Source organism: Sitophilus oryzae, unplaced genomic scaffold (genome assembly GCF_002938485.1).
Source record: "Sitophilus oryzae breed Bouriz unplaced genomic scaffold, Soryzae_2.0 scaffold_1614_pilon_pilon, whole genome shotgun sequence".
NCBI lineage: Eukaryota > Metazoa > Arthropoda > Insecta > Coleoptera > Curculionidae > Sitophilus > Sitophilus oryzae.
In genome coordinates this window covers 2,651,180-2,674,962 of record NW_022146297.1, presented here as the reverse complement: position 1 = coordinate 2,674,962, position 23,783 = coordinate 2,651,180, and the positions used below count along the sequence as shown (strand labels likewise).

Below are 23,783 nucleotides of genomic sequence, written 5' to 3'. Positions count from 1 at the left end.
GTGCCGATGTCACCAAACAGTGCCGTGGCACATATTTTTCTTAACCTAGCTGTTTGAAGCAATATTTATATTTTTTGATAATTGTTTTGACTACGCCTATGGTGTATCATACTAATTAATTACGAAAAAAACGTATAAAAATGTTAACAAAAGGTACAACTAGTATCGACGTATAGCACATATCAAGTACATAAAGATGTTAATTGAAATTGAAGAATAATTATCGAATTCAATAAGAAAACGCTAAAAAGTTGGAGTGGACTGTTTATTTACCTATGAAACGTAACTCCTGGCTTTTTCTTATCGCTGCCGCTTTTACACTTCAAAGCTGAACAACTAATCACCATCGTAATAAACTTTATACAAAGTTTACTACACACAAACTTTTAAAAATCGCTAAAATTGTCGCTGGTGACCAAATGATGACTCATTGTTTGCCATCAAAAGAATGGCCTCTAAGGTCACAAATTCTGCTGCAGCCCGTAAAAAAAAGTACTTTTGGCATACTGCGAAGAAAAGTCCAAAATATGGAAATCGTCAACGCTTTGGTCAAATTATTCCATGGTCAAGGCGATGATAAAGATTAACAATCAGGACATAAGCAAATATTACAGGCTTATTGCTTTTTTAAAGCGAAAAGGTGAGGGATATCGTCCAAAGAAGTCGAAAATATTGACCAGAGATCAGATCGACAAATTTCTTGCACAAGTGTTGGATGAAATATACCTTATGAAAAAAGTTGCCGTAATTTTAGGCATATTTGGAGCGTGCCGTCGTGAAGAACTATGCAACTTGACATTAAATAATATCGAGGATGTAGGAACTTCATTAATCGTGCATATTCCAGATACAAAAACTAATGTGGAACGAACATTTGTTATTACTGGTACATTATATTTGAATTATTACAAAAAGTACATAGCTCTCCGTCCAGCGACCATCAACCATTCAAGAATATTTATAAAATATATTAAGAATAAATGTGCCACGATTTCATTTGGAATCAACACATTTGGTAAGATGCCTGCCAATATTGCTAAATTTCTAAATTTGCCCGATTCTCATCTTTATACTGGACATTGCTTCCGAAGATCCTCGGCTAGTTTGCTGGCAGATTCTGGGGCTAATCTTAATACAATTAAGCGACACAGTGGATGGAAGTCCAGTACCGTAGCGGAGGGTTATATAGAAGACTCTTTACAAAATAAAACGAGTATAGCAGGTCAAATTTTATCCAGAACCTCAGCGGATACTACCATTGCTTCTAATCTTGGTACAAGATTCACGTCAGAGATAACTTCTACTTGAACTACAGCTATAAATGAAACTGGCCATGGAATAACTTATTCCAAATGTAATTTCACTAATTGTACATTTAATTTGAGTAAATAATTATTTTACATTGGCTTGATTTTTCATATTTTTTTTTTCAATTATCGTTTCAGTGTTAAAAGTAAATCACGTGACTTACTTTAAGCACCAATGCTAGAAATAAATGACTTTTACCATCAGTGACATAATGTCACATTTTAGGCACTGACAGCATGCGTTAAAAATTACATTTTACTGAGGTTTGTAGAAAAAAATGTTTTTAATTATTTTGACAATAAATTTTGACTGGCGTTGTTGACAGGTGACAAGTCGAAACGTTTTGGAAACAAGGTTTCCATTTATTGTCGATTCATTTTCGAAACACGAGTTTCTCTCTTTTTAGACACAAATATAATATAATGTAGATGATTTGTGTCTAACTCCATGTCAATTTTATAAAATAACGAATTAAAATTCCGCCATGTTGGCTAGTGATAGCGTTTTTAACTAAAGATGTGTTTTTATCGAATGTTGATCTTTTAAACTCATAAGAACGCGTTCTACTTACATTGATTTATATACTTTTATTTTCAGAGAAATGATATAGAAATAAAAATCTATATTTCAAACAAAAATATTTTCTAGCAACAAATAATGATATATAGAAAGGGCATTAAAAATATGATACATTTTACATTACATTAAAAATATGGTACATTTTGTGCACATCATATTTGTATTACAAATGTATTCGTCATGTACATTATTAAATTAAACGATGAATTTGCTTTTGGCTGGACATTTTTTGTACGAGAAAACTTAAAAACAAAGATCTTAAGACAAACAAATTATGGCGGAGGTCGATATTGTTGATCGTTGTTTTCATTTTCAAATCCACACAGACATAGACTTTTTTAATTACGTATTTTGTTTCTTCACATTTAGAAACAGTGGCTGCTGAAAACGGGAACATCTTGGATACAAATTGCAGAAAATGTTTCGAAACATTTCAGGAAACGGCTAGTGCCACCACATTGGAAACACATGTAATAAAGCCATATAAAATATATAGGTTTCGAAAATGTTTCCTATTTGTGGCATACCGTTTCCATTTTGTGTCAAGAAACAGACACAATTATTAGAAAACATTATCTAAAATGTGTCCAAAAAATGCTACTTGGGGAATAATAGAATATTTACTTTGAAATACACAAGCTTTTATACAAAGTTTTTTAAGATTTCTTGAGTTCGGTGTTAGGAGAATACCCCAACATGCAAAGATAAAATCGAAATTACACGCGTAGCCGTAAGAAAAATTTAGTTCTTCGAATTGCACGTCCTCCACATTCCCAGTCATGTAGATTTTCTAAAATAAAATATACAGGGTTAAGCATTCATTTCAAGTGTATTGTAGCTAAATAATTAGATTTTTAGAAATTATAAATATTGGAGTTTTTATAAAGGACTACAAGATTTACAATAATTTAAAATTATTTTCAAAAGATACAGAATATCACAAATAAATGTTAAGATTTAAGTGAGATATCCAATCAAGTTTCCCTTTATTTTATTCATATAAACTAAAAATGTAATAGAAATAGAAATACTTTATTGGTGACAAAATTAATTTCCCGATAACAAAGCAACGTCACTAAAATATAATTATTGATAAAACTATTTCATTTAAAAAAATACAACTTTAATTTTTTTTATTTATTTGAGACATTCTGTAGTAAAATTGTAGCTCTAGGAGTCTTTTAAAGACCTATCCACTCACAACTTCTAAATATCTATAATATACCTGTATACAGGGTGACCCATCAAGTGCCAAAGTAGGTTTTCAGTTTTAGATTTTTACATGACTTTTCTCTACAAAATTTGGTATAGCTCTGAAAATGCCAGGTATACATCGGACAAAAGTAAAGCTCTACTTTTCTGATGAAATAGAGATTTTAATATTTAAAATTAAATTATTGGTCTATGGATATTATTAATTATTTAGTTTAAATATTCGTGGTAGGCTGTTGTTACAGATAAAATGATATTGTCTTCAAACGACAAATAACATAATATTACGTAAAATTTCAAATTTTATTTGAGTACGCCAAATTAGTGCCATAAAAGTAAAGCAACTTTAAAGAGAAAATAGTTTATTTCGTTTGAAGAAGAAAAAAAAAACAGAAACAACAGTAAAGAAGTATAACAATATAAAAATATATCGTCAGTGAAATGTGATACCTGCTAACTCCATTTTTGATTTTAAGTAAATAATACGTTTAATATACAGGGTAGTCCGAATTGTATTCCGGAAACTTCGGCAGCATATTCTGCAGATAAAAATGAGTAAAAAAGTTTGTATAAATGTATGTCCAAAAATGCTTAGTTTCGGAGATACAGGGGGTCGAAGTTTCATTTTTATTTCGATTTTTTCAAAATAATTTTTGAAGCAACGTAAATATTTGGATGAAAATAGGTGAATAGGAGTTTTTTAACATGAGAAATTTGATTTTGCTATCAGTATGACTCCTATTTGTAGGGGGCGCCACCTACATGTGTTCTAACTGTTTTGAAGAGTAATAACTTTTCGTCCGTAGATACCTGTATAAAACTACTGAGTAAAAAAATATACATTTCCGTGATTTTCTACGTAAAAAATGTCTCTTGGCAAAAATCGCTGCGAGCAACCGTTTTCAAGATATTTAGAATGGAAATAGTCAATACGTATCATTATTGGCAAAAAATAAAAGTGTTGGGTAGATAAATTATTTGACTGAAATAATACACATTTTGGAACTTTTTGTTTTTTTTTTAATTAATCATAAATTTTTCTTCGAAAAAATGATGATAAAACAGTCTCTGTTGAACTTTTGGCACAAACACATTTCAAATTTATGATTTCAGTGTAATAAATATTTAGTCAACATGTTTAATTTATGTCAATGATGAGAGGTATTGATAATTTCGATTCAAAATATCTCGAGAACCATTACTCGTAGCGATTTTTACCAAGAGACTTGTTTTACGTAAAAAGCGTCGTAAATGTATATTTTTTTACTCAGTATTTTTATACAGGTACGGACAAAAAGTTATTACTCTTCAAACCAGTTAAAAAATATGCAGGTGGCGCCCTCTATAAGTGGGAGTCATATTGACATCAAAATCAAATTTCTCATGTCAAAAAACTCCTAGACACCAATTTTGATCCAAATATTGATGTTACTTCAAAAAATATTTGGAAAAAATCGAAATAAAAATGAAACTTCTACACCCTGTATCTCCGAAACTAAGCATTTTCGGACATACATTTATACGAACTTTTTTACTTATTTTTATGTGCAGAATATGCTGCTGAAGTTTCCGGAATACAGTTCGGACCACCCTGTATAATTTTTACGTAAAATTTTTAACAAAATATTAAGTTTTATTGTTCACCAGCAGTGTTGCCAGATATACCATTTAAATGGTATCTATACCATTTTTTCTTCCTTGATACCTGCAAAAATTTTGAGTATACCATTTTCCATTTTCTACCATTTTTTGAAGACGTTACCATTTTTCTCAATTTTTTTAGAATCCCAGCGATCTACATTTTTTAAACTTTTTAATGCAAACCAATCTAGTTTTCCACATCTACTAAAAATATGAAGCACATCTCTATTAGGCTATCTCCATATCTCTATTATTTTTTTTATAGGTATTATTTCTTGAAAAGTTTTACCTATTTTATTCTAAGTCTATGGTTTTACCTATATTTTCACAGCCAAATATGTAGATTATTAATGTTGAATTATTAATAATATATTTTATGTTACCTATCTATTCAAAATGTTCCTATTACCTTATTATTATATTAATTATACCTATTTAAAATGTCTTTTATTATTATTTTGCATAAAAAAAATGTTAAAAAAAACTTAAATGCCTTGCGCAAGAGTTCAAAACTGATGTGACAACCAACAGCTACGATGTTTTCAAACCAAATTGAGGTTCGTTTGGTTTTTGGGGTTAATCCACTGTTAATCATAGTATCAAAATTATAAAAATATTAAGATCCTCTTTAAAAGTAAAAATACCATTTTTTTTCAGTCAATACCATTTTTTAAAATACTCGATACCACTTTTTATTTTTTCCATCGGGCAACACTGTTCTCCAGCAAAGATTATTGTTATCTTTGTATCATATTAACGCATGAATTCATGAATATACTTGCTACATGTGTACCTACATAATATACAGGGTGGTCGGAACTGTATTCCGGAAACTTCGGCAGCATACTATGAAGATAAAAATAAATAAAAAAGTTCGTATAAATGTATGTCCTAAAATGCTTAGTTTCGGAGATACAGGGTGTTGTAATTTAATTTTTATTCGATTTTTCCAAATAATTTCTGAAGTCTGGGAGTTTTTTGACATGAGAAATTTGTTTTTGATGTCAATATGACTCTTATTTGTAGGGAGCGCCACCTACAGTTTTAACTGTTTTGATGAGTCATAACTTTTCGTCCGTACCTATATAGGACTACTGAGTGAAAAAATATGCATTTCCGCGATTTTTTACTTAAAAAATGTCTTTTGGTAAAAATCGCTACGAGCAACCCTTCTCAAGATATTTAGAATGGAAATAGTCAATACATGTCATTATTGACTAAAAATAAACATATGTTGAGTAGATAGCTGTATGACTGAAATGATAAATTTGGGAACTTTTTATTTTTTTAAAATTAATCATAAATTTTTCTTCGCAAAAATGGTGATAAAACAGTTTCTGTTGAAGTTTTGGCACAAAAACATTTCAAATTAATGATTTCGGTTAAACTATTCAGTCAACATGTATAATTCATGTCAATGATGAGGTATTAATAATTTCGATTCCAAATATCTCGAGAACCATTACTCATAGCGATTTTTACCAAGAGTCCTTTTTTACGTAAAAAACGTCGTAAATATATGTTTTTTTACTCACTAGTTTTACACAAATACGGACGAAAATTTATTAAAATCAGTCAAAAAATATGTAGGTGGCGCCCTCTACAAGTAGGAGTCATATTGACATCAAAATCAAATTTTGCTTGTCAAAAAGCTCCCAGACACCAATTTTCATTCAAATATTGACTTTACTTCAGAAATTATTTGAAAAAAATCGAAATAAAAATGAAATGTCAACACCCTGTATCTCTGAAACTAAGCATTTTAGGACGTCCATTTATACGAACTTTTTTACTTATTTTTATTTGCAGAATATGCTGCCGGAATACAGTTCGGACCACCCTGTATAATATGTTACGGTTAAAGTTCGATATCCGGTTAATTTCGATATTAACAAGTTAATGTTTGGGTTTGATTTTGTTTTTTGGTTGTTTTGTTTTGTGTTATTCTCGATTAGACTTATTCTAATATTGAGATTAACTTTATTTCGGACCTTAACCGTAAAGGAGGGCGCGCACTGCATCGGATCGGACCGACCAGCAAAAGCGACTGCGACCATCGTACATATAGACGGCGCCGGCGTCCACTACAACATTTCGGCCTGTAGAGGCCAGATTCCTACCTCTACCTATCTACGATAGTCGAGTCACCGCCTTCGCCGGACTGGTACCGATTCAGTGCGCGTACACCTTAACATAGTACAGTAGACTCCCGATTATCCGAAACGTGCGGGACCGGACTCGTTTCAGATAATCGAAATTTCGGATATAGCGGAGGTGAAAGTAAAAAATGCAAAATATTTTTAAATGCTAAATATTTATGTAATACCATATTCACACAAGTAATAAAACATCAATAAAAGAAACGGTAGATTCTAACCAAAGGAAAAAAAAACATTATGTATCTCTTAAATTATAATAATGTTGTACGTACATAATATATATTAAGTACATAATACACGTACATAAGTATGTATGTATTTAAAAATCAACAAGAATCTAAAAAAAACTAACAAAAGAATCTAGTGTGGACTGTTTTGTTTTACAACGTAAATTTTTAACAGCAATATTTCTCCATCTTCGAATCAAAAAAAGGTCGGTGGCTGTAGTTTCAGACTGCTGTTCAATATAAATCAGTGCTTTCTGGAAGCAATCAATTGCTTCACTATTTGTGATTTTCTTGCTCTCTTCCTCCTTTAAGTCACTATCCTCACCTGCACATCCTTGTCATTCTTTTCACTCGTAAGGTCAACTAATTCGCGGTTTGATATCTCTTCTTCATCCAATTTATCAACTTGTACCCAATTATCAAGCTCTTCCTTGGTAAGGTCCTTGAATTCAGATATTTTCTTTGCAAGCTCATAAAGATTCTCGTCCTCTTTTTCATCATACCGATTCTCACCGTCATCATTTGTCACATTTGTTGATTCTTTTGGTAGGTCTATAATTTTTTCCCAAGACTTCTGTAAGGTAGTATCTTTTAGTGTTCCAGGAGGTTCAAGATGTTCCTGATTTCGGATAATCGAAAGGTTTAAGAACATGCGTTTCGGTTAAAACGGAGTATTTATTTTGACAGGTCGTTTCGGATAATCAGGAGTTTCGGATAACCCGGATTCGGATAATCGGGAGTCTACTGTATATATATTTTTTGTACCGTTTTTTTCTTCTTTCTTCTAAAATTAAGAATAATGGAGTTAGCAGTATACAGGGTTGTTCACCACAGTACGACACGGAGTATTGTAGCTAAACGATTAGATTTTTACATATTGTAAGTTTTGGGTTCGTTGAAGGACTATTAGAGCTACAATTTAAAAATATTTTTACAAGATACAGAGTGTCCCAAACTTAGACAAGGAAAGAGAGGGGACAGCTAACACGCATATTCTCCAGTGAAAAATTTTTGAGGCCAAAATTTGATTGGCGGCCATACTTTGGTGACAAGATTCCGAGGTGACACCAAGCGAATTTTTCTGTTTTTTGTGAATACTGTTTTGTTTTAAATTTATAAACTGTGTTGTTTAGTATGATGAGATGTTCGGCGTATGACTGCAAAGGCTGAAGCGAGAAAAAAATGACTGGAATTACATTTTACAGGTAAGAGTTGATACACAACTTGTGCTATGTAGTCATAAAATGTAATTTTTTTCATTATAGCAGTAAAAATATGTCAAATGCTTTTAATATGTCTTGTACCACATCCAAAGCAAACTATTTTTATTAATTCCAAGTAGTATTTTCAATATCCTATATTATAATTAACGTTTGAAACTATAAATAATGCTACACAGACAGGATTTCTCCAGTGGCGTAGTTTGGTTTGGTTTGGTTATAATCAGAGAAATACAATTTCTGCAATACACATTTTTTTTATATACATGTACATGTATTTTACATGTAAAAAAAATGTATAAAGTATTGTTATCAAATGTGTAAAATAATAATTGTAAACTATAAAAAAAATGAAAAATTTTGGTTATAAAAAATCTATATGTATAGTTGTTACATAAAACTTAAATTTACCTGCCAATCTGGGGGTGGATAAACTTGTGGTGGGCTACTTGTTACAATATTTTTTTAAATACCCTTTCAAAAAATTTGCTAGTTTAGGTGTATAATAATAGTTTCAGTGAGTAATTAATAAAAATTTAAAAATAAATAAATAAAATAACACAAAGCTTCTAGAATATTTTTTTTTTGCGGAAAATTAGGATATTATTATGATTGAAGGTAACAAATATTAAAAATTACATTATTCATTGAATCCATAGACAAGTGTGAAGGGGATTGGCTAGATTCATTATTATACCTTATGATCGAAAAAAAACGGCGTCCAGTTGGCTTGTAAATGACTGCCGATGATATTCCTCTCAGTCTTTTTTCGATGTCATTTTATATATTTTTTTATGTCATTTTATACGTAGAATTATATGGGGAATGTCATCGATCATCATTTCCAAACAAACAGGATGCCGTTGTTTTTCGATCATACGGTATATATGTATATACACGTTTAAAACATATATACATATTTACATTATTTTTTATTTAATTATATATTATACACATGTTAATAAACAAATAATTGTCTTGATGATCAGTTCACTGTGACTGTTAAATAAATTTTGCATTATCGGCTTAGATATTTTAATATTATAAAGGTGAGACTATAAAATACACAATTGTATATGCATTACTCAAAAATAAACGATATATTAGTTAACGTTTTAATAAATATTTTTTATCGTCTAGGTACAAGCTAATTTCTGATGCTACGCCATTGGAGAATTTCGCATGGTGACAAGTGGCCTCACTTTCAGCTTCCGTGTTACCTGTCCCCTCTCTTTCCTTGTCTAAGGTCCCAAATAAGTAAAAAAACATTATATTTGTATTTTTTTAAATGGAACACCCTGTATATTATTCTATTTTTGGATTCTACAATTGAAATAAAGGTAAATTTGATTAAGGTTTATCACACTAAACCTTACCGTTTTGAAATATTTTCAATTTTCTGAAATTGCAGTAAAAATTTTAAAGCTTCATTTTTCCAAGGGTATCAAAGTTTTTCATACTAAATATTTACTGAAGATTATTTATTGATCAGATATTGTGTTGCAATAATAAAAATTTTACCACCTTATACAGAGTATCCAAAGATTTATATTAAATAATTACAAGCTTTAAACGGCAATAACTTGTTTAATTTAAATGGAACACCCTATATATTTTACGTGAATCAGATGCACAATGTAATTGTCTATCAAATAATATTATCCCATTTTTTTTACCCATCTCTTCAAGTTTTCGTAGAAAATGGATTTTCTTATAATTTAGACCTCATTTATCACTATACACATGGAATATTGACATTTCAGATTTTTTTATAGGACCATATACCGTATGATCGAATAAAAACGGCTTCAGCGATGGCTATGAAATGACGATCGCTGTCATTTTATATGTAAATTTATATGGGAAATGTCATCGATCGTCATTTCCCAGCCAACTGGACGCCGTTTTTTTTTCGATCATACGGTATATGTACAAAATGTACAGGTGGTAAATATTCCAAGCCCATTGGCATACAAAAAAATATTTAAATCTTTGTAAAAGATTACTTATACCAATTAAATATACCACCATTATTTCCGACCAGAAACAACAAAAATTAGTTAATTACATACTTTTAAATTGTTTTAATTAAAAAAAATATTCTAAATAAATGTGGATTTGGCTCAGAAATCAATATAATAATAAGTTATGAAAATTAACGTCTCTGATTTTATAAATAAGCATTCGTCAAAAAATGGAATAAAATTTATAAGGTGTTACTTTTTCCCACAATGTCTAATACACACACAAAATTCAGTTTTATAGTATTTGGAACAAATATTATTAATCAACGTAAACAAGTCAATTAATGTAGTTTAAATACTGGGATCATATTAATTGGACCTCTTTAGCAAAAAATATTTAAACAGTTTTTTTTATTTTTTAATTAAATAAGCGAACTATATCGACAATATTAGTATCTGTACCCTTCGAAAATTTGTTACATCTTTAAAAATAAGCTAAAATGTCAATATTCCATGGGTATATTGATAAATGAGGTCTAAATTATAAGAAAATGCATTTTCTACGAAAACTTGAAGAGATGGGTAAAATATGGTATAATACAATTGATAGACAATTACATTGTGCATCTGATTCAGGTAAAAAATATAGGGTGTTCCATTTAAATTAAACAAGTTATTGTCGTTTAAAGCTATTAATTATTTAATATAAATTTTTGGACACTCTGTATAAGGTAGTAAAATTTTTATTATTGCAACACAATATCTGATCAATAAATAATCTTCAGTAAATATTTAGTATTAAAAACTTTGATACCCTTGGAGAAATGAAGCCTTAAAATTTTTACTGCAACTTCAGAAAATTGAAAATATTTCAAAAACGGTAAGGTTTAAGTGTGATAAACCTTAATCAAATTTACCTTTATTTCAATCGTAGAATCCAAAAATAGAATAATATACAGGGGGTGTTCCATTTAAAAAATACAACTATAATATTTTTTACTTATTTGGGACACACTGTATATTGTAAAAATATTTTTAAATTGTAGCTCTAAGAGTCTTTCAACGAACCCAAAACTTACAATTTGTAAAAATTTAATCGTTTAGCTACAATATTCCGTGTCGTATGTGAACAACCCTGTATACATTTCAATGACGAATATTCTTAACAATTAATAAGATATCCATTATTTGCTATACCATTTTAGCAACGACGCGCGACGCGGCATTGATGAAATTAAATTTTGAGCAGCAGTAATCGTATAGCAGCATATTCGACCTAACTTCGTTAATGTTATCAATTAAAGCATGATGTTTATTTGAGAACCTTGTAACGCGAATACTAAAAACGCGAATACCACGTTCTACCTCTTTCCACAGGTTTTCGATGGAGTTAAGGTTAGGCGATTGTGCTCGCCACCAAAGAACCTGAACATTATTTTCCTGAAATCACTCCTGGACAAGACAAGAAGCATCTCCCACTCAGCATATGGCAACATCACGTTTTGGAAAACGTTCCTGTACACCAATCGATCCTTAGTACCGTCTATGAAGTATTCTACCCCACACCATAAAAAACAACCCCATAAAAACAAACTACCTAGTCCATGCTTTATTGCTGGTGTAACATACTTTGTACGAAACATTGTGTTAACAGGGCGTCATGTCTTAAACGCCTCATTCTGTCAGAATTAAAAATTTTGTAATGAGTTTCGTCACTAAACAATACTGTTTTCCAATCTTGAACTGTCCAATTCGAGTGTCGTCGTGCAAATTCTAGTCTGGCAAGGCGACTTTTTTCCGTTTCTTGGCTGGACGTCTGCTATAAAATTTTGCCTCAACTAATCGTCGTGAACAGTCCTCGAAGTAACTTGTAGTTCGGGAATTTCGGCAAGTATCATTGGTCCTAACAACAACGGGTGATTTTCTGATTTTCAGAAATTCTTTTGATTCTCCTATCCACCCAAAATGTAGTTTTCCTCGGCGTCCTTGATTTTGTTATTTTTTCAATATGTCCTCTTGAATTAAACTGTGAAATTATTTTTTGACCACGCTGTATTTTTAAGTTAAACTGCTTAGAAACCGTAATCTTACGCGTCCCTGCCAAAAAAGTGTTGATCATTTCGGCATATTTATTTCTATAAAAATGAAGTTAGTTTTTGCTAAATCGGTTTTGAGACCTACTTTATTGCTGGCTGTATTTAGTTCGTTAATTTGTGCTTGTAGTTCTTCCGAACTATTGACAATTAGGACTATCTCATCAGGAAATCTTAGATGGTTAAGATATTCTCCATCTATACTTAATCCTTTGTTGGCCAGTCGAGTTGACAGAACATTTCTTCTAGTCAGAAAAAAAAAATCGTGGATGTTTGGGAAGCCTTGAAAAAAAACAATTATGTTTTTTGCGACATTTCCTCTTGTGTTGCTGTATACAGCTTTGGGGATATTGCGTCTCTCTGTCGTACTCCTTTGCCAGTTGGGAACTCTAGGGTTGTTTTATATATCATTACTCTTGCTTCGACTTCTTTGTATATATTAGCGAGAGTTTCTACAGGGTCCGGCAATAGTGCGTCGGGCATCTGTAGCCCCTAGAATAAAAAACTTGAGAATTTTGTTTAAGTGCAAACCTAAAGTATGTATGAGGATGTATTTACGCAAAATATTTTAACTTCTATAGGGTGGCTCAAAAAAGTATGAGTGGATCTGGATGATTTTTTTAAAATGGAACACCCTGTATATTATTACATTTTTGGCTTCCTTTCAGATCACTTTACATAATCCTAAGATATGAGTAAATCTATCTCGATAGTTTCAGAGATATTAAAATATAAATCAAAAATATATATTTTTCAACACTTCTTAAAAAAAATATTAAAAATACAAGAACTGTTCTGAAATCAAAACTATTTTAGATATTTACTTTAGATGGTCTGTTCTTACTTTGCTATAAATATGGTAATCGTAAATCATACAGGATGTTCAATATTTCACGCCAAACTTTCAAAAATATAAAATAATTTTTCTTCGTTTTTTTTTAAATGGAACACCCTGTATATTATTTTTTTATTTGACGGAGAATTAATAAATGAACATTTTTTGTATTTAAAGTGTTTCAAAATGTTTAATAGTTTTCCGGATACACGCAGTATTATTTCATATGGCGCTTTCAATGGTAAAATACGAGAGAAAAATCATTGGGTGGCTTTGATAAAAATTTACTGTGGAAAATGCCATATGAAATACAAAACCGGGAATATCTGCGAAACCGTTAAAAATTTTGAAATACTCTAAATGCAAAAAATGTTCACTTTTTAATTCTCCATCTATTGAAAAAATAATATACAGGGTGTTCTATTTAAAAAAAAACAAAGAAAAATTATTTTATATTATAGAAAGTTTGGCGTAGAATTTTGAACATCCTGTATGATTTACGATTTTCATATTTATAGCAAAGTAAGTACAGACCATCTTAAGTAAATACCTAAAATAGTTTTGATTTCAGAACAGCTCTTGTATTTTTAATAAGGGCTGGAAAATATATATTTTTTATTTATTTTTTAATATCTCTGAAACTATCGAAATTTATTTATTCATATCTGAGAGTTATGTAAAGTAATCTGAAAGAAAGCCAAAAGTGCAATAATATACAGGGTGTTCCATTAAAAAAAAATCATCCAGGTCCACTCACACTTTTTTGAGCCACCCTATAGAAGTTAAAATATTTTCCTGAAATACATCATGGTATATACTTTAAGTTTGCACTTAAACAAAATTCTCAAGTTTTTTATTCTAGGAGCTACAGATGCCCGACGCACTATTGCCGGACCCTATATATATACATATATATATTAAAAAAAAAATAAAAAGTATTTTTCCCTGATATCGTGGCGGATGTGCCATTTATTTTTCAGCCCTTCTTAAAAAAATTATTAAAAATACAAGAACTGTTCTGAAATCAAAACTATATTAGGTATTTACTTTAGATGGTCTATACTTACTTAGCTATAAATATGGAAATCGTAAAACATACAGGATGTTCAAAATTCAACGCCAAACTTTCTAAAATATAAAATAATTTCTCTCCGTTTTTTTAAATGGAACACCCTGTATATTATTTTTTCAATAGACGGAGAATTAAAAAAAATGAACATTTTTTGTATTTAGAGTATTTTAAAATTTTTAACGGTTTCGCAGATATTTGCGGTTTTGTATTTTATATGGCATTTTCCACAGTAAATTTTTATTAAAGCCACCCAATGATTTTTCTCTCGTATTTTACCAGTAAAAGCGCCATATGAAATAATATTGCGTGTATCTGCGAAACCGTTAAAAATTTTGAAATACTCTAAATACAAAAAATGTTCATTTTTTAACTTAGCAGTCTTTTAAAAAATGATATACAGGGTGTTCCATTTAAAAAAAAAAGCAAAGAAAAATATTTTATATTTTAGAAAGTTTGGCGTAGAATATTGAACATCCTGTATGATTTACGGTTACCATATTTATAGCAAAGTAAGAACAGACCATCTAAAGTAAATACCTAATATAATTTTGATTTCAGAACAGTTCTTGTATTTTTAATATTTTTTTAAGAAAGGCTGAAAAATATATATTTTTGATTTACTTTTTAATATCTCTGAAACTATCAAAATATATTTATTCATATCTTAGGATTATGTAAAGTGATCTGAAAGGAAGCCAAAAATGCAATAGTATACAGGGTGTTCTATTTTCAAAAAATCATCCAGGTCCACTCACTTTTTAGAGCCACCCTATAGAAGTTAAAATATTTTCCTGAAATACATTCTGGCGCATAATTTAGGTTTGCACTTAAAAAAAATCTCATAACATAACAGCCGTTACTCGCTGACGAGTATTCGACACACATAAAGAAGATGGTCACGTAAGGCGTTTTCTTTCATGAGCTTTTCTCTGACTGAAAAGCCCGATACTTGATGTTATCTGCCTACCGCACTCCGGACATTCAAAAATTTCATTGCTTTGTTGCCTCTTTACATTTTGGTTGTCACTGTTAACTGAGTTTACAACTCTTCTCCATTGAGTTCTATTGTGAACTGCTTTTTCCCACTCATTCTGCATGTTAAGTCCCTTTAAGTTTTCGTGGAAAATGTCCTTGTTCAGTTGTCCACCCGGCTTCCTCTTACCGTCTGCAAGCTCACCGTAAAGCAGAGATTTTGGTTGTTTTTCTTGCATTCTGCATACGTGACCAGTCCATCTTAAGCGGCTTTTTTGTAACCATGACTTCAATACTCTCGCAGTTAGCTTTTTCAAGGACCGATACCAGTGTTGTTACAATAGGTACAATTGTACTATTTTGGGTACATTTGATAGTCAAGGAGTACATAGGTACAATTGCAAGAAAAAATGTACAATTCTTACTTCTCAAACCCAAACTAACCCAAACTTAAACCCACGTACATATTTTTAGACGAACGGTGATACGCGATGCGTGGATTTGAAATGCAGGTCGCTAGGAGCAGAGGCACAGAATTATACAAGAAGTGTCTAGCCCTAGCAGTCAACTTTTAAGCTTGACCAATCAGGTTGGTTAGTGTGGTTATTTGAGGTGTGTTAATTCATTTGTGTTTGTCAAAAACTCTAACGTGATTGGTCGGGCTTAATAGTTGCCTGATAGGGCTAGACACAAGTATTATACATAACTTGAAATGCTGTTCAAGCCGCACGGATGTCAAACTAAGTTTCCATGCGGTGAGTAGGAGGGGGGCTAATCACTGCGACCTTAGAGATCTATTGTGTCCCGATGTCAAACGTGATGTCACGCAATTAGTTCCCATTTAACCAATGCTATTCAAAGCTCTTTGTAGCTTCTGTATTGCTGTCCTCCCATGATACAAAGAATACAAGGTATGATATTGCGCAGGTTGGTCACTACGTCACAGGTGATAAACGGCACCATTGGTCGGCAAGCTCCGCGCGCCAATTTCAAATTGTCAAACAGATGACACATTAAATGTGACAATAATTTTTCAAATGCCAAGCAAGATGATTTGACATAACTTTTGGGGTTATGTCCTAATTCTTCCCTATTTTAGGTCTTTTTTTTATTAGTGGCTATTGAACAATATGGATATTTTTTTGTATGGCGTATGACGTCACAGGTGGTATGCGCAAAGTTAACGAAATTGGAGCCGCTATCGATCATACCTTGTTTTCTTTGTATCATGCTGTCCTCCATTTGCGAATTTCAAGTTCCAGATCTTTACGCCCTGGGTTGCTCAGAACGGTTCTGAAAGGAGCTGTGCGAGATAGCCTGGTTCGCTATGGCGCAGAACCAGTTCTGAACTTTATGACTCAATTGAATGGAGGGAGAGTATCGCGTTCTTGAACAGTTCAGGGCTGCTCAACTGCGTGAAATAAGGACAGCATATGGTTTATAATTCTGTGAGGGTGCATCCACATTATCCTAAAAAAAGCGGATCGGCGGCGGTGTATCGGCGTAACGACCTTGAATCGATTTCCAGCAATTTTATTGGCTGAAAAATTCATCTGTCAGAAATTTTATCTGTCAAATTCACCTGGCCAAAATTTCAGCCAATAGAATTGCAGGAAATCGATTCAAGGTCGTTAAGCCAATACGCCGTTCCGCTGTTTTTAGGATAGTGTGGATGCACCCTACGTACCAAAACTTGGTAAAAAGGTAAATAGAGAGATCACATGACCCCACATTTTTGCACCAAAAATGTACAATCCCACTTAAAAAAGTACAATTTCGACACCATTTATAGTACAAAAAATTTTGCCCTTGTAACAACGCTGACCGATACGTTTGAGACTACGATATGATCGAACCACCGGATTCTTAAGAGTTGTCTAAGGTGTCTCTGTTGCAACTTGTTTAATGCGTTCATGTGTCGGCGGTACGGCACCCAGGTTTCACTCCCATATAACATAGTGGGGATTATAATTGCTCGGTACACTGCAAGTTTTTGTTTTTGTACTCAGGTCATGATTGTAGAAAAATCTGTCTTTTAATTTCCAGAATGCTCTTGAGGCGCTACTAATCCTGTGCTGAATTTCGGAGTCAATATTGGCCTTTTCCGAAATCAAACTGCAAAGCTAATTGAATTCCGCCACATATTCCAATAGTTCTTCTCCGATTTTTATAGCATTGTTGTGATCTTCCGGGGGAGTGCACATGATTTTAGTTTTGTCGATGTTTAGCTTAAGGCCCAAAGCCTCGTATGCCCAGGTATGTGTTCAACATTTCTTGTAATTGTTGTACCGTGTTTGCAACAAGAGCGCAGTCGTCAGCGTATTGAAGTTCTGTGATGAATTTTGTACATGTTTTTGCCCTGAGTCTTTTTATGCTGAACAGACCGCCGCGCCGTCGTATCTGTATCTAATGCCCAATCGTCTCTCCTGCAGTTTGCTGTCCACTATAATGGAGAGCGCTGCCATGAATATGTTGAACAGGAGAGGCGCTAAGGCGCTATTTGTTAGGAATGGGTCGCTCAGTGATCCATTATGTGACACTCTTGACTTGTTGTTGTTATGGAGGCTTTTGCACACTGTAAGAAATTTGTTGGGTACTCCGAACTTTTTCATAATTGCCCAAAGCGCATCTCTGTTCACAGAGTCGAAGGTTTTTGTTAGATCGATGAATGCAACATAAAGTTTAGACTGTTGCTCCTTTATTTTTTTTTCTGTAGGTAACGGATGGAAAATATAGAATAGACGGTGCCGCGGTTGGTACGAAAAAATTCTCAAGTTTTTTTATTCTAGGACCTACAGATGCCCGATGCACTATTGCCGGACCCTGTATGTGAAGGAGCTAATTTATATATATTGCAAACGATTTCAGCACCGGTACCGGCATCGATTTTGCCGGTGAGTGTGAAAGCGCCCTTAGAGCTCTTAATTGTTCTTGTTTGATGTACGTGTCGCGCCGTGCGTTTCTGCGGCAACCGTAAAAACGCGCTGTGTACCACCGCGCTGAATGTGTAAGAAAGAGATAATAAGGAAGTAACGGCGTGGTTTGATTTAGTCGGCGACGCGCGGGATAAAAGTCCTGTACGAAATCGCCAAATCGAAAAAAAAATACTAATTTATATAAAACAATAATTATTTTGAATTAATTATGCTATTCTTATTTTATTATTTTGTCAATTTTTGCCGACCCTCCTTTGATTTGCACTGTACGCCACCGCTGTGTAAATACTTTTAAATGCAATTTTAAAATTATTGTCTGTACATTTTAAGATGATAAATAATAAAAGATTGGAGTAAAAATCCTGAACCGAAAATCTGATATAGAGCATATCTGGATCACCCTGTATATTGTCATGTTGTCTCACTTGCCTCGGCGGCTTTCACATCATACCAGACAGAATGTTGATATCTACTAAGTCTGTTCCATGATAGCTGGAGTAGCGATATGCCAGGAAAAAATGAAGTATGTCCTAAAGGAACTAGCTTTTCCTCGGCACACTTTACTAAAAATATTAGGAAATTTAGGAATTCAGTATATAAACTATTATTTATCGCTACATTACCGTACATAACCATCGATTGAAATCGTCTACATTTAAAAACTGCATCCATACCAACAATTGAATAGTCAACATTTTCTAAAGCAAATGTCATTTTTATTACTAATTTATCTAGAAACTTTAAGTTACGGACAATCTCGCGATAGTTTACAGAAAATGATGGATATTCCTCAATCTGAAATCATGATGATATATTAATAAATTTAAAAGTAAAATACAGTTCAACCATCGTTCACCGTTACGTCATCATTATTATTATTTGTCGAATACCTAGATCATATATACTTACGTGGATAAATCAACGCCATAAGTTTAGCATTAAAAAATATATCTCCAACATCACGACATGCCATTTTCAAACCTTCTTTATTGCAGTTATGAAACGTTCAGTAGGTTTGTCTTTCTCGAGGACCTTACTTTGCGCATACGCATTAAAAGTGGCACGTATTTCCAAAATAATAACAATTTTATACGGTTTAGAAAGTACAAATTATACATTGTTATGGAAACCAACTTTTCAATGTCATCATATTGTCATAATCTTATTTTGGTTGTGTAACGACGCTTATTTTTTGTTTTTTTTTATTTTAAAAATTGTATTTATTACTCTTTTATTTACCACTTTTATATAGCCAAGGATGCAAGTGTGTTCAGTGTGAAGTTAATTTTAAGTTTATGCAACTATATTCCTTTTTTTTCGTTGAACTTTCTAAATACTCGTAAAAATGACTAGAAACTGTTTAGTGTGTGAAAGTTCTAATTATAAAGGTCCCCGAATTATCTTTTCATAGGCAAATAAAGTATTCAGTCGTTCTTTTATTTATATTAAGCCACATGCATACTTTCTAGTTAGATTTCCTAAGAATATTGATATTCGTACAGAGTGGCTAAATGTATTTTTTATCTTGTTGCGGACCGGTGTGGACTCGACCTAACCTAACAATATGGCCCGCCCTCGGATGACCTTAACATCGCATAGACACCGTAATGATTCATTTGAAGATTCGAGAAGTATCGAGTGGAATGGAGTAGTACACTGGAATGGAGTAGTACATACGAGAACATTCGAAACCTTTTCTATGCACCTAACGATCTATGGACTATTCTAGATTTCTTAGCTGTAGGTATAAAAGCCGGCGGCTGTGGCCTAGAGAGGGCAGTTATAAATAGACAAGTGCAGTTGACGCGCTAAAATTCAAAATAAATTCTTAGTTATAAATCGTTTGTAAATAGTTCTATAAATCTTTTATCGTTATTGTTTTTGTTAATTAGTGTTAAATAAATAGTGTTTAAATAAATTGTGACTTTCTATCCACACGGAACCGAAGAAAAAAACGTAACAATTGGTGTCAGGTGTGGGGTGTGTGATAAAAATAAATAAGACTGAAAATGGCTTCGAAAAAATTGTTGAAGGACTTGAAAGTGTCGGAATTAAAATGCATACTGGAAGAGAGAGAATGTGAGACAGATGGGAAAAAAGCATTTTACAAGCAAGACTAAGAGATGTTCTGATCGAGGAAGGTGAGGATCCTGACACATTTTGTTTTGAGTTAGAAGGTGATCTTTTTTGACTCGTCATTGAAAAATTTGCAAGAAAATTTAAACGACAATTTGAACAGTAAGATAATTAATTTAGAAGAAAGTTTGAATACTAAAATCAGTGATAAAATTATGGAAAATTCCCAGGATTTAATCAATACATTAGAAGATCATCGAAAATTCTAAAGATATACAGGCCAGCTTTAATAATAAAATACAGGAATTAGAAGAAAAGATAATAGATATACAAGACAAAATAACAGAGATTGAGAAAGATGTAAATAGAAAAATCGAAATTTTGAAAGAACAAATAGCAAAAGCAAATTCACCAAAATGTCAAGAATCATCGAAGGACCCGACACTCGTCGAAAATAAGTATATCTCAAAGTCAGTTATTAAGCCTCCACAGTTTGACGGAAAAACCGCTTGGGCCAATTATTTTTGCCAGTTTGAGGCCGCTGCGAGAGCGAACGGATGGACAATCGCTGAAAAAGCTACCGCTTTGACTGTCGCACTACGAGGAGATGCGACTGACATCCTGCAGACACTGTCACCATCGGAACAAGGAGATTATCAGCAATTGGTACGACATTTAGAAATGAGGTACGGCCAAGCTCATTTGGAACATGTCTATCATTGCCAGCTAAAAAATCGCATTCAAAAGTCAAATGAGTCTCTGCAGGAGTTTGAAGCCGACGTAGCCCGCCTCGTTCGCCTTGCGTACCCTGCTACGCCCGAGAATGTTATGGAGCGGTTGGCAGTACAGGCATTCTCCGACGACTTACGTGACAACGAGACAAGACAAGCACTTCTCCTAGCCCACCCAACGCACTTGGTGGATGCTTTAGCACGTGTCCTAGAATTCGAGGCCGCGAAACAAAGTTCTCGGTATTTAGGAAGAGTACGGGCCATCGACGAATGTTCCGACGAATCCGTGGAAGGGATTGTTCGGAAGGTAAAATGAATAATGGGAGTATTATTCTGTTGGAGCCAAGGAACCATGACAGCGAAATAGGACGAGGGGTTGCTGTTAGAAAAGCCCTGCTACGAGCGAAGAAGACTGTACCGGTGAGAGTAATGAACACGAATTATTATTCTGTATCCTTGAAGAAGGGAACCCTTTTAGGGTACTGTTGTTCGGTCTCCTCAGTCATTCGAAGCGTGAAAGCCTCCATAGTTTCGACTTCAAAAATTCCGGACAAAATGGTGAAGGAGTTTTTAAACGTTAAGGGATTATCTCCCGAAAATAGTAGAAAATTGAGAAACCTGATAATCAAGTATCAAGATGTGTTTGATAAAGAAGAAGCAGGACAGAGAGGTCGTACCAATTTAGTACAACATAAAATTGATACCGGAGATGCACGACCAATCAAACAAAATCCAAGAAGACTTCCGCTCGCCAAACGTGAAGAAGCTGACAAGAACCTTCGAGAAATGAAAGAAGAGGGTATTATCGAACCATCTAACAGCCCGTGGACATCGCCGGTAGTACTAGTAAAGAAGAAAGACGGTACCACCAGGTTCTGTGTTGATTATCGGCAGCTCAATAATGTTACAGCTATCCCCTGCCGAGGATAGACGATACTCTAGACACGCTGGCGGGGTCAACGATATTCTCTACGTTAGATCTGAAGAGTGGATATTGGCAAGTCGACATGGCGCCGAAAGACAGAGAGAAGACAGCGTTCTCGGTGGGCTCCGAACTGTGGCAATTTACCGTCATGCCTTTTGGATTGTGCAACGTGCCAGCTACCTTTGAGAGACTAATGGAGTCTGTGTTAAAGGGACTATCCTGGACTACCTGTTTAGTGTATGTTTATAACATCATAGTGGTTGGGAAATCCTTTGACGGTCATCTGAAAAATTTGGAAGAAGTTTTCAAGCGACTAGGGAGCTCTGGTTTGAAACTTAGCCCCAAGAAATGTCATCTGTTTCAAGAAAAGGTACACTACTTGGGCCATGTAGTCTCCTCCCAAGGAGTTGCGGTAGATCCACAGAAGACCAAGACAGTGGAAGAGTGGCCGATACCTAAAGATAAACATGAACTACGAAGCTTTTTGGGACTATGCACATACTATCGCCGCTATGTACAGGATTTCGCCACCATCGCAAAACCATTGACCAGACTTACCGAAGGTGAGAGGCGTTTCTCTTGGGACTCAGATTCTGACGAGGCATTCCGAAAATTGAAGAAGGCCCTGACTAGTGCGCCTATACTTAGCTAGCCTCTTGGCAACGGAAACTTTATATTGGATACCGATGCTAGCAATGTTGCGTTAGGCGCTGTTCTGTCTCAGATCCAGGATGGTCAAGAAAAAGTCATTGGTTATTTTAGTAAGACCTTGTCAAAACCGGAAAGGAACTACTGTGTAACCAGACGAGAATTACTAGCAGTAGTTAAAGCAGTGGAACACTTCTACAAGTATCTCTATGGAAGAAAGTTCTTGTTAAGAACAGACCATGCTGCTTTGAAATGGCTGTTGCAGTTTAAGAATCCTGAAGGGCAGGTAGCTAGATGGATTGAACGATTACAAGAATTTGACTTCGACAGAGAACATCGAGCTAGGGCAATCCATCGAAATGCCGACGCACTTTCCAGAAGACCTTGCGCTAAGGACTGTAAGCATTGTTCCCGAGCAGAAGAGAAAGAAGTGAAACTCCTAAGAACAACTGTGGTTAATGATAGTTGGCAACCCGAAGATCTTGCAAATGACCAAACCAGTGACCCAGAATTAGGTTTAGTAATTAACTGGAAAAACGCAGGCCAGAGACCAACGTGAGAAGAAGTTTGCAGATATTCGCCGAACGTAAAGTCGTACTGGGCTCAGTGGAATTCCTTGGTAATAGATAACGGACTACTTCGCCGTGTGATCCAGAGACCGGAGGGACAAGAAGTGAGAAGGCAGATCGTCATTCCAAAGAAGAGGATCCCAGAAGTCTTGGAGGAAGTTTACAATGGAACCAGCGGTGGACATCTTGGTGTTACCAAGACACTTGGCAAGCTGCGTGAACGGTTCTACTGGGTGAACTGCAAATATGTGAGGGTCTGGTGTAAGAAATGTGACATTTGCGCAGCCATCAATGGGCCACAAAACCGTGGTAAAGCCCCTATGCGCCAGTACAATGTTGGCAGTCCCTTCGAACGAATAGCGATCGACGTGACTGGTCCTTTCCCGGAGACGAACGATGGCAACAAATACATTGTGGTAGTAATGGATTACTTCAGCAAATGGGTCGAAACGTACGCGTTACCAAATCAAGAAGCGTCCACCGTTGCTGATGCCCTTGTTAAAGAATGGATCTGCAGGTTTGGTGTTCCCATGGAGCTTCATTCAGATCAGGGAAGAAACTTTGAGTCCAATCTGTTTCAAGGCGTCTGTGAAGTCCTGAACATCCGCAAGAGCAG

The 23,783-nt window shown here is 33.9% G+C and overlaps 1 protein-coding gene across 2 annotated transcripts in view; it reads right to left on the bottom strand.

Moving 5' to 3' along the window:
* Positions 1-23,783, bottom strand: part of LOC115880055 — a 115,076-nt gene that overhangs the window by 51,623 nt on the left and 39,670 nt on the right. For both annotated transcript variants that reach the window (XM_030897176.1, XM_030897177.1), the window contains exons 5-7: positions 18,842-19,013; positions 18,648-18,781; positions 2,512-2,677 (exon numbers count right to left, since the gene is read on the bottom strand). In XM_030897176.1, the coding sequence (XP_030753036.1) occupies positions 2,512-2,677; positions 18,648-18,781; positions 18,842-19,013 (472 nt within the window). The remainder of the gene's footprint in view (positions 1-2,511; positions 2,678-18,647; positions 18,782-18,841; positions 19,014-23,783) is intronic.